Source organism: Plectrocnemia conspersa, unplaced genomic scaffold, assembly GCF_051122295.1.
Source record: "Plectrocnemia conspersa isolate PC_06_02 unplaced genomic scaffold, ASM5112229v1 ptg000009l, whole genome shotgun sequence".
Classification (NCBI taxonomy): domain Eukaryota; kingdom Metazoa; phylum Arthropoda; class Insecta; order Trichoptera; family Polycentropodidae; genus Plectrocnemia; species Plectrocnemia conspersa.
In genome coordinates this window covers 24,571,372-24,582,261 of record NW_028277173.1, presented here as the reverse complement: position 1 = coordinate 24,582,261, position 10,890 = coordinate 24,571,372, and the positions used below count along the sequence as shown (strand labels likewise).

At 28.9% G+C, this 10,890-nt stretch overlaps 1 protein-coding gene across 1 annotated transcript; it reads left to right on the top strand.

Moving 5' to 3' along the window:
• Nucleotides 1-957: 957 nt before the first annotated feature.
• Nucleotides 958-9,055, top strand: Dip-B (Dipeptidase B). Its single transcript, XM_088191755.1, has 10 exons — nucleotides 958-1,077; nucleotides 5,000-5,186; nucleotides 5,248-5,336; nucleotides 5,426-5,570; nucleotides 5,638-5,765; nucleotides 6,852-7,227; nucleotides 7,642-7,824; nucleotides 7,889-8,010; nucleotides 8,330-8,501; nucleotides 8,763-9,055. The coding sequence occupies exons 2-10, from the start codon at nucleotides 5,001-5,003 to the stop codon at nucleotides 8,922-8,924; spliced, it is 1,563 nt and encodes a 520-aa protein (XP_088047881.1). The 5' UTR covers nucleotides 958-1,077; nucleotide 5,000; the 3' UTR covers nucleotides 8,925-9,055.
• Nucleotides 9,056-10,890: the final 1,835 nt, after the last annotated feature.

Genomic DNA, 10,890 nt, shown 5'->3' with positions numbered 1-10,890 from the left:
CGTCGTTCACTTGCATATATTTTTATTAAATAAAAATACTCTCAATAAATACTACTGTAGCGATCCAATATGTGCCTAATTTTCACCATCACCATCACCATCTGTCCACCAAATTATCTTATTTATAAAACGCAAGTCAACAAATACTGAGAAAATGATTAACCATTTCCGTACTATGTGCGTTCATAAATTATTATTATATTTACCACTAACTTGAAAATCTGATGAAATTTTAACAACATATTTCATAAGATGCAGAGTATTAATAATAAATTTAAAATTGCAACCCTTGCAAAATATCTCAAAATAATAAAATAGTGTAACACTGATATAAATGTCATCATTCTGCTGATTAAACAATTGAACTAAAAATAATAAAGTCGGCAATATTTTACTATCTTAATTTAAGATATAAAATATTATTTAGTTAAAACAATACTATGCAGTAAAGAAAGGGCTTAGATTAAACTATTTAATTATTATAATATATAAAAAAAAAACCCATTTATTATAAATAAATAATATATATTGTGAACTCCGGTTGTTCTGATAATGTATTACTATCCGGGCACGTACCTTTACACTAACTACTAGAATGACTGACTTGCGAATGGTAAATTTACTGTAATGAAATAATCTGTAGACGTGCTCAGAATGAAATACTTGACATCTTAGAAATATATTTTTTTTATTAAATAATATATTTTTACAAACAATATATATATATATATATATTATTTTAAAATCAATATATTTTAAAGGGCGTTAGCGAGTACAAATTATTACATATTATGTGGTTTTATAGTCCATTGTTTCCGGCTAACTTACTAGATTATATCTTTATAGCTTCTGTATAATATTTTATTCTATGTAGATATATATTTATTTTAAAAATAAAAAATATATTCCATATAAAACTTTTAAATTAAAAAATATTCTATATAAAAATATATAAAACTGTAATGTCTATTCAGCAAGAGCCATCTGGTTTATATACATACATATACCCACTTATGCTTGTATCGACACCATTCAGTCGCCGGCCGCCGGTTGCAGTGTAACGTTCCTTTTATAGAGGTATTTTTTGCTCTGTATACATACATATACATAGATATTAGATAAGGTGAAGATTTTATCTTTATCGTCGTTTATAAAACAAATTATTTAATGATCATTTTATTGGTTGACCGAACAACTTCACACATACGGTTATAATTTGCAGCCAATTAACTGACAAGTCGAAGGATAACTGTTTGTTGGTTTGTCGAGCATTTATAAATGGATATGTGCAGTTATTTATAATTCAGGTTGAATACTGGTTTAGCTCGTGAACTCTGACATAGGGTTTTTCTTTTCGCTTTACATTATATTATACTAGGTTAGGTTTAAAATATAATTACGAAAAAAAGTATTTCTAAAACAAATGTGGCTACCAAGCAATCGATATGTTGTACCATGATAATATACCGTTACTATATCAGTAATTATTATCTTAATATATGCTATCAGAAGGTAATACTAATAATAATTATTACGAGCGATATCGTTTACACTCTTTTTTATCTATAAAGTAATAATATCTGATTGATCATTATTATATAATTTTTTGATAAAAAATAGAAAAAAGCCATTTTTACTTGAGTTTAAAATAATGTGATAACCCCAAAATTATAATATATAATTATTATTTATTTATTTCTAATTTTATTAATTTATTTAGCTAAGTGCTGATTGTATATTATAATAAATAATATATAATATTTTAATTTAATTTCTGTATTCCATTAATAAAACCCACTAAATTTTTATTTCTGCGGATTGTCCCAGGAATATTATTATATCATATAAATTCACACCTCCGTACAATATTCCTTGACTATACTATTTTTTTTATTTCTATCTACCCTTTAATCATTTTTATTTTTAATTTTAAATCTACAATGTATATATTATACATCTACATTTTTCATTATATACTTATTATCATATAACATATTTTCCACTTTGTACTTTAGCATCATCTAAATTTTAAACTCTCATGTCTGTAATTTTACTTTTTAAATATGTTACTGATGTTTTTATCACATACATTTTCGTGGCACATTTATTCCAAATAACGTGCTTTGCCACCTTTTTACTTACTAAATAAGTGTTACTATTATTTAGTCGTGTAGATAAGTGAGGATTTCTTGAATTTCGCTAACATTCAATTAAATTTCTGAATGGATATAATTAATTATGATATTTGTATGTTCTACTATAAGATAAAAATCCATCATTATTTTCTCATTGCCACACCAAGTAATTCCACATTCAAGAACTTATTTCATTCCCTCATATTGTTCCTTCTCATTAGCTTCATAATTTATATACAGTAAACCTCAATTAAATCAAACTAATAGAGATTAAGAAATGTCAAGATTATAGGAAATATGCTTTGTAATGTCAGTAAAGCTTATTTGAATAACATATCTGTGTGTATACATAACAGTAAAAATATGTTTATTTACATTCAAAATATGCTCATAGTCGAAAATATGTACACATGTACACATTAAAAATAAAAAATGTGTATAATCACTTAGAACGTGATTACACTAGTTAATCTTCACTTACAACACCTTTAAAATAATATTCTTTTCCGGTTTATCTCTATTGAATAATGTTCCTATATATATAGAGCTTAGAAAAGGGATACAGAGTGATTATAAAAGGAGGAGCGATGCTTCTACAATAAATGACAATTAAATTCTTTATAACTTACAACTCTCTGCAATATTAAAATTTTAACCATGTCCAGTTGCTTCATATTAAAATTTAAAAAATTACCATTTTGGAGTTGTGATGCTCTCTTTCCAAACTGACAATATGATAAAGTAATGATTTGGTATTATTATCATTGTTATCATTCGTCCCCGTTAAAATAATTTATTTTATTTGAACATAGAATAACTTTCTTTCACTATAGTACAAAAGTTCAAGGTTAGTTTTGTTTTCTCATTTTTAATGCTTTTAATATAATGCAATTTTCATTAATTGATTTCTGTTTATTAATTAATTATATTTATTAATTAATTAACTTTTATTCATTTATGTTTTTTTTTTATATACTTTTACACTTTAACTGCCAAGCTTATTTTGAAGAAATCTGTTCTAGAGGTCAACATTTTTTTCTTTAATTTATTGTGTAAAATTAAACAAACACGTTAATATTCATATTATGACTTTAATTTTATTTGTTTTTTTGCAAAAAAATGCATTCGAATTATCTCATGGTCGGGCGTTTCCGAAACAGAATGTAATTTATAACGCGCCACCATAAACGTTGTTGTGGTCAATAACCGCGTATAAAATCTAAAAGACATAGTGGCAAAAACACTAAAAAAGGGATATGGCAGAGAAATAAGTTGGCGGTTGTGTGTAAGTGGAAAGAGAGGGCGATGTCCTTACAATATCGAATTTGCATAAGGTGAAAATACTCGAAGTTAGAAACAGACCGGAAAAGTTACCCAAAAACCAAATATAATCAATACCAGTCGGATCAGATGCTAAGCTCATTGAGAAAAATAATTTGGTGGTCGAAAAAAATAGTTTTACACATTATTAAAATATACATACACAATGCACATTTAATTTTTCGTAAAGCCAGAGAAAGTAACATTAAATATATAAAATTTAGAGAACTATTGATCACACATCTATAAAGAACCAAAACAAACTGAATTTCATTACTTGGAGAGCATACCTAACCTACATAACCTGCTGTATTTGCACCGCCTGTCGAGAAACACGATATTTTGGCTCAGTATGTGAAGATAAGCCTTTATTATGTGTAGAACAGTGTTCCAAAGCATATCATAATTAAAATTTGCTCTTATTGTCTTGTTGACCTTAATATTATTTTTTAAATCTACATAATAAATAAATCCTTTTTGTTAGTAATGAACCTTTAACAGACGCCCATTCCACAGAATTATTATACGTTTACAACGTGGTGGTCGTCCACCAGCAAAATACCAACCATGAGTTACCTCTGGTTAGTAATCAATGTGTTAAAAATTATGTGTACATGACTAATGTAAAATGATATTGATTATGTGTACTATCACCACAATGTGTACTATCTATAAACACTAAAAAATGAGTTCATGACTTTATCAAACAGTATTTTCCTAATTTAACATAATGTCTAATTTTAAAATTTGATAATACAGTACATTTTATTATAGTGCGTCGTATTCTATTATTATATATTACATATATAACTGGCGGAAATACTTGGCGTTGCTTGGACTCTTTGTATTTGTAAACTAGAGAAATGTAAAAATACTATAATGATTTTAATTAACACAAATGTTGTTTTTATTGTGTATCCGCACATTCCATAAATTACTATTGTAATGCATTTTCATTTACCATTGTCTGCGATAAAAATTATAATTCATTAAGAGTGCTACATCATTGCATAATCTAGAAACATAACCATGCTACGAAGTAGCATAATTGTTCTAAATAATTAGATACTCAGTTGTAAATTTTACTGTTTGTAAACCATTTCAATAGATTTGTATTTACTAATAAACACTAATTGTTATTATTGCTTAACTACTAACAACTGTACAAAGTAATAATATCAGAAATGATAAAACATTCACCGTTTCTCCATTCAAATATTTAGAGAAAACTATGACTGAATGCAATATTTTTGGTTTCTAGTTAGTAAGTAGCGAATATAAATAAACTATTTAATTTTAAATACATAAATCAAGATAAATGTTCTATAATATGTGATTAATTTTACAAAAGTCCATTATGTACGAATTTGAACTTTGCGTTAATAAGTATTGTATGAGGAGTTCAATTTACTCATTTATGATTATAATAATACATAAAGATAACAAATAACAATTATAAATATATTACGTATTTGTACAATGAACTAAGATTATATTATTGCATATATGAGTTATGTTTTTAATTATAAATACTATTGTTACAGAATGACATCAGTAGAGACAAACTTTTTAAAATATGGCTCCAACGTTTTGTTTGAAAGGAGCCTTAAATCTTCAGAATTCGACGGCGTTTTATTGGTTACATATCCGAAAAATATAACCAACAAAACACCAAAGCCTATCCGAGCAGTTGTCGAGTCCGCGTTGAATTTGGACAAAGGATTAGAATCGGTACAGAATTTATAAATTATTTTTTACATGTGGCTATCAACTTCACACTGTATGGTTTTAGGAAGTAGCGGTTATAAACTGCTCTGAAGTGTCTGGATCCAAATTGGTCTTATCGCCAACAGGTCCAATCACACCTTATCACGATGTGAGGTATAAATATAACATTTTATCTTGTGTTCATTTTTTTCATGTATAATTTTATATTGCATTTAATGCTTCATTTTTTTGTACTTGTGTAGATCTGTGAAAGAAGCTGCTAAAAATGGAATGATCAGGGCCTTAAAAGCAGGTATTAAAAAGCCTTTGATCATACTTCCGAACGTGCCTGAATTTAAACAGAACGATCTTGTAACTATACTCGGTGCCTTAGAAGCTCTTTATGTGGTAAATACTTTATTAATGAATATTTTGTTTGCTGCTTATTATGAATAACGATATAAATATTATATAGCCAATAGCCGTCCGCGAATTCTACACGCAGAAGAAGCACAAATTTGAGAAGCTCGGTTTTTATGCAGAAGACGCAAATGAAAACTGTGAAAATCTTATTAAGAATGCAATTGCTTTGGAAGAAGGGCGGTATGTATTTGAACCTTTCGTAGACAATTTTAAATGTTCCTAATGTTCGCGCTTAGATACTCTTTTTGAGATAGGGGTGATACTAGGCTCTTTCCTACTCTAGAACTTTTTGCCAATGCAATAATTTGGGGCGGAAAGAGTTGTCACAACCGTTTCCCCCAAATTTTACTGCCATGTGTTGGTATCAAGCGTCAGCCATTTCACGTTTTCGCTACGTGCGAAAAATATTGCTTTGGTAAAAAAATGCTACGCACGAATAGGCACTCTCACAGCGACGAAACGTCACATACTAACTCATACTGATTCCCTCTACAACACCCCATCATCTAGAACTCGTTCACCTAACGTCCCTCTCCTCTACAGCCCGAGTCTCGTTACTTTTGGGTACCTCTTTGTATATAGATTTTTATTACGTTTTATTTTTATTACCTTATTATTAAGGATGGAATTGTAAGTTCGAGCCCCGGCAGTTGTACTCGAACTTTTATTTATAAAGAAATGCACTATTATTTAAAAAAAAAACTAGCCCCAGCTGCAATGATATTTATTGGTTATAAATTATATTATACAATAATTTATAATTATTAATATAGATCTCACTGATTCTCAGACTTCGTGGTTAATACTTACTTGTAGGTATTCATTATTTCTGATTGACTCACACAGTTGGTACAGATTTACCCCATTGTAACGCATTGGGCTAACGCCTATCAGGCTACAATGGAAAATTTAATATAAATAAATAAATAAATATATTACCAAATTTTATTTATAATATTTTTTCACCAAATTATATATTTCTAAGTGAGTGATATGATATGATTAAATAAAATTCATGGGTTTTTGACGATAAGTATTACAAAATTGCTTTCAAAGAACGAAGTTTTTGCTATTTAACGTAAACTATAGAAACACTTGTCATCGATTTATGTCATACCGTTGGACCAAGTAAAGTAAATAAGTCATAGGCGATTATTCGCAGACTTCTTTGATATGTTTTCTGTACATAAGTATGTACAGAAAATGTATCCTTGTCAACGGTGTATATCAGTACCATCAATCAATAAGATCAAATTAATATTGCAGTATAATTGCTCGTGACGTTGCTGGAGGTGATCCAGAAAGGATGTCTCCAATCAACGTTGAAGCGTACGTCAAACAGCACTTTGAAGCTTATCCCTATATTAAAATTGAAGTGATATCTGACATTGAAACTATTGAGAAGAAGTTCCCATTGTTCGGTGCGGTAAACAGAGCAGCAAACGAGATCGAGAGGCACAAGGGACGTATAATCTTTTTGACTTACTCTCCGAACGATACCAGCAAGATTACAGATACGCTCATGCTAGTCGGAAAAGGAGTCAGCTACGATACCGGCGGCGCCGATATCAAAGCCGGAGGAGTCATGGCTGGAATGTCTCGTGATAAAAGCGGCGCTGGAGCCGTCGTTGGGTTCTTAAAGGTATAATTTATTACATAATACTGTAGTGTTTCATTACTTCCAAATTTAATTCATATTTAGAAGGTGAATCAATATTTTTGTTATCTTCGTTTGACAGTTGCTTTGACTATTCAACACTGCTTACTTTCCCTCACTTTAATTTACTTTTTATAAAGAAAGATCAAAGCAGATTTTAAGATGCCTTTAAAAGACACTAAGTATTTTATAATATGAACCCATCATGTCGCCTTTGCATGTATACATGGGATAGTTTATACTGCTGAAAATACTTTTTGTAACAATGGGAGTATTAGTAATCCTTTTGATAAACATATTATCACATCAACAAATGCAATGTAGAAGTCAATGGCAAACCGTTACATATAATTTCCTAGTAATTAAGAACGATGATTATGTATATATTATTTTTTTTAGACGTGTGCCATGTTGAAGCCACCACATGTTAAAGTGATTGGGGTATTGTCTATGGTGCGCAACTCTGTTGGTGAAAACTGTTACGTTTCCGATGAAGTGATTGTTTCACGCAGCGGAAAATTGATCCGAATTGGCAATACGGATGCTGAAGGTCGGATGGTCATGGCTGATGTGGTTTGCATGGTAATTTAATTTGAGTTGTTTGTTTTATACGGAAATTTCAAACTAAAATGATGTCATTTTATAGTTAAAAGATCAGTGCCCGTCGGAGATAAACCCCCACATCTACACAGTAGCCACTCTGACTGGACATTCGGTCAGGACTGTTGGAGTTGGATATTCAATTGTCATCGACAATTTTGCTGCAAGGTATTTATGTGTTATTAGATATCAAACTCGAACAAATCCAAAACATTTACATACCGTCGACTTAATAAAATATTATAGAATTCTGGTATAAATTTTTTGTTCAATTCGATATTAAAAAAATATATAACTTTGGTAAGTAATAAAACATATAATTTTCATTATTTTATCTTTGGATGTTTTTTCATTTTTGTACCATTCCAAAATGTCCCAACTCATAGGGACAATGGGAGTAAGATTTTTTAATTTACATACAACATTATAGATATCGCTAATACTATTTTATATAAGATACTGTTAATCAATAAAATTAATATTTAAGGAATGAAGACCACAGCAAACGATTGCAAGAGAGCGGCGATCTGGTTGGAGATGTATTTGAGATTTCAATGTTGAGAAAAGAAGATTTTGCTACTCACCGGGGAATTTTTGAAGGTGACGATATTCTGCAGTCTCTAAATCCACCTTCAACTGCTGTTAATCGAGGACATCAAGTAAATATATTTATATATGATCCGTTAATAAATATGTATTAAAAAATCAATAATAAATACATGTAATGCTTTTTAAAATATTGATATTCAGTTGACTACTTTTAATTGGTTTCTTGTAAGCCTTGTTTTTGAGTCACATAAAAAATAGTTTATTTATGTACACTTCTGTTGTTGACGTTTTAAATGCAATTAAAGAATCGTAATATACATATATAAATTATTTTTTCACTATTTAATGTTTTTGTATTGCTCGTATTTTAGGGTCCAGCTGCGTTCATTATTATGGCATCAGGCTTGGAAAACGAAAATATTAAGTTTTCCCATATCGATATGGCCCCAAGCGCTGGCATAGCTCCTAAAGAGCCGACAGCTGCTCCAATGCTCGCCCTTGCTCAGCATTACAAGATATTTAAAGATGTTTAACATCCGCGAATATAGAAAATTTTAGTTTCAATGTATCGTAATCATTTAAGCGCTTAAATATTGTCTTAATGCAATATTGTGATTGTCATAATTATAACCTTATGAATAAAATTTATGAGAATGAAAAAAAATAATATTATTCATATCCATACATAATGCTTGATGTTTTATTAAATATGTTTTAGTTGTATTAGTTATTTTCAATTTATAATAAAACAATTATGATCAATTGTATTTTCTATATATTTTTTAATACATTTGACAATTAATAATATTTTGTGTTTTATTCAATTTCAAAACAATAAATATTCTCTTTTGTATTCTTTTATATTTACATTCTATGCTATTATTCAATATTAATATAATTATAGCGTAGAGTATATAATTTATTTAAAATAAGTAAATACGCTAAAAGTTTTTAAATACTCACATAGATTAGTCAATAATATTTGTTTAAGAAATAAAGTAAGCGCGCATTAACTTTTTCTTTATAATATTTATATTATTTATGCAAGAAACAGTGTTAAACCTTTTATTTGCTGTGATGTACACCGAGGGTACATATTTATTATTGTATAGATATTTCTATAAATATAACGAATAAAATGGTAATATTTTACGTGTTCCTCCACGATATAATCATATATTAAAGAAAATAATTACAATATGTTAGTAATTATTGCAAAAAATATTATTCTTTTAATAAAATCGGTTATTAATTCACCAATGCAGGCAAACGCTTGAGTGCTGCTAGTTGGATTTTTTGATTTGTACGAGAGTGATATTGGTATAGAAAGGTTTCATTTTTTCATTTTATTCTTCTTTGTCCTCCTTGAATTGAAATTTTCTAAAAGACGTTTTTTTGAACTTGGAAAAAAAATTTTGAGATGAATTTTGAACAAAAATTTCAGTAATGATCTTTTTTTAGTCTACGGGGAAGCGAAAGAATAAGTACAGACAGACATAAAATATCACATATTGCTCCATAGTCTGTCTGCATTTCGATATTACACTGTGTTTTACAAATATGATAGCTATCTTTACCGATATTACTACGGACTTTATCTGTAAACGTGTGTGTCAAAGAATATTTAAACCAAATTTTGGTCAATAGGAGAGCGCAAAAACAATTATCAGTTTTCAGAAGTCAAAAATTCACGGCAAAAGCAATAAAATCCTGTCGGCGCCGTCGGGTAACGAGCGTTCCCACTACAACGACGATGGTTTAGAAGTGCTTTATTCGATTCTCACTTGTAATATTGTTATAAAAAGTCTAAATATAAAGGCTTCATAATCGTGCGTTTTTACCGCAATGGCACGATTTTATTGCTTTTGACATGGACTGGAAGTTCATTATATGGCAGCACTGAGCAGCAAAAAAAACACGACTAATTATCAGGTAAATATTATAAGTACATATTTTTAATGCCTAATTAAAATATTTCGCATAAAATATAATTTTATAAAATATGTTGCAACGGTGGCTAATTTTTATATTTATTTGTAGCATTGAAAGGGTTAATTCGTACCTATTATTATTTATTCAATAATTAATATTACGATGTTAAAAAACATATAAAATGCCATTTTTGTTTTCTCAGTGCCTGAGTTCATAGAAGTTTTTTTAATTTACTGTAAATCACAACTCCTAAAATAATTGAGTGAAATATAAATTTTGAAACCATTTACTGTACTATTAAATTCTAAATAATTATTAGATAATTACTGAAACCACGTTACGAAAAAAACTAACTATTATAATAAATATATGTTAGTACGAACAAAATTGAATAGTAGATGTATACAACTCTTAATCACAAGAGGAATTAGTGCTTATGTTTTTTTACAGTTTGATATCATTTAAAATACCTCTTTAACCACGGGATCCAACGCCGAGCGCCAATCTACCGACCCCGTATTTTTACGGGTCCCACATTACACTAAAAGTAAAAAAACGTAGTATTAC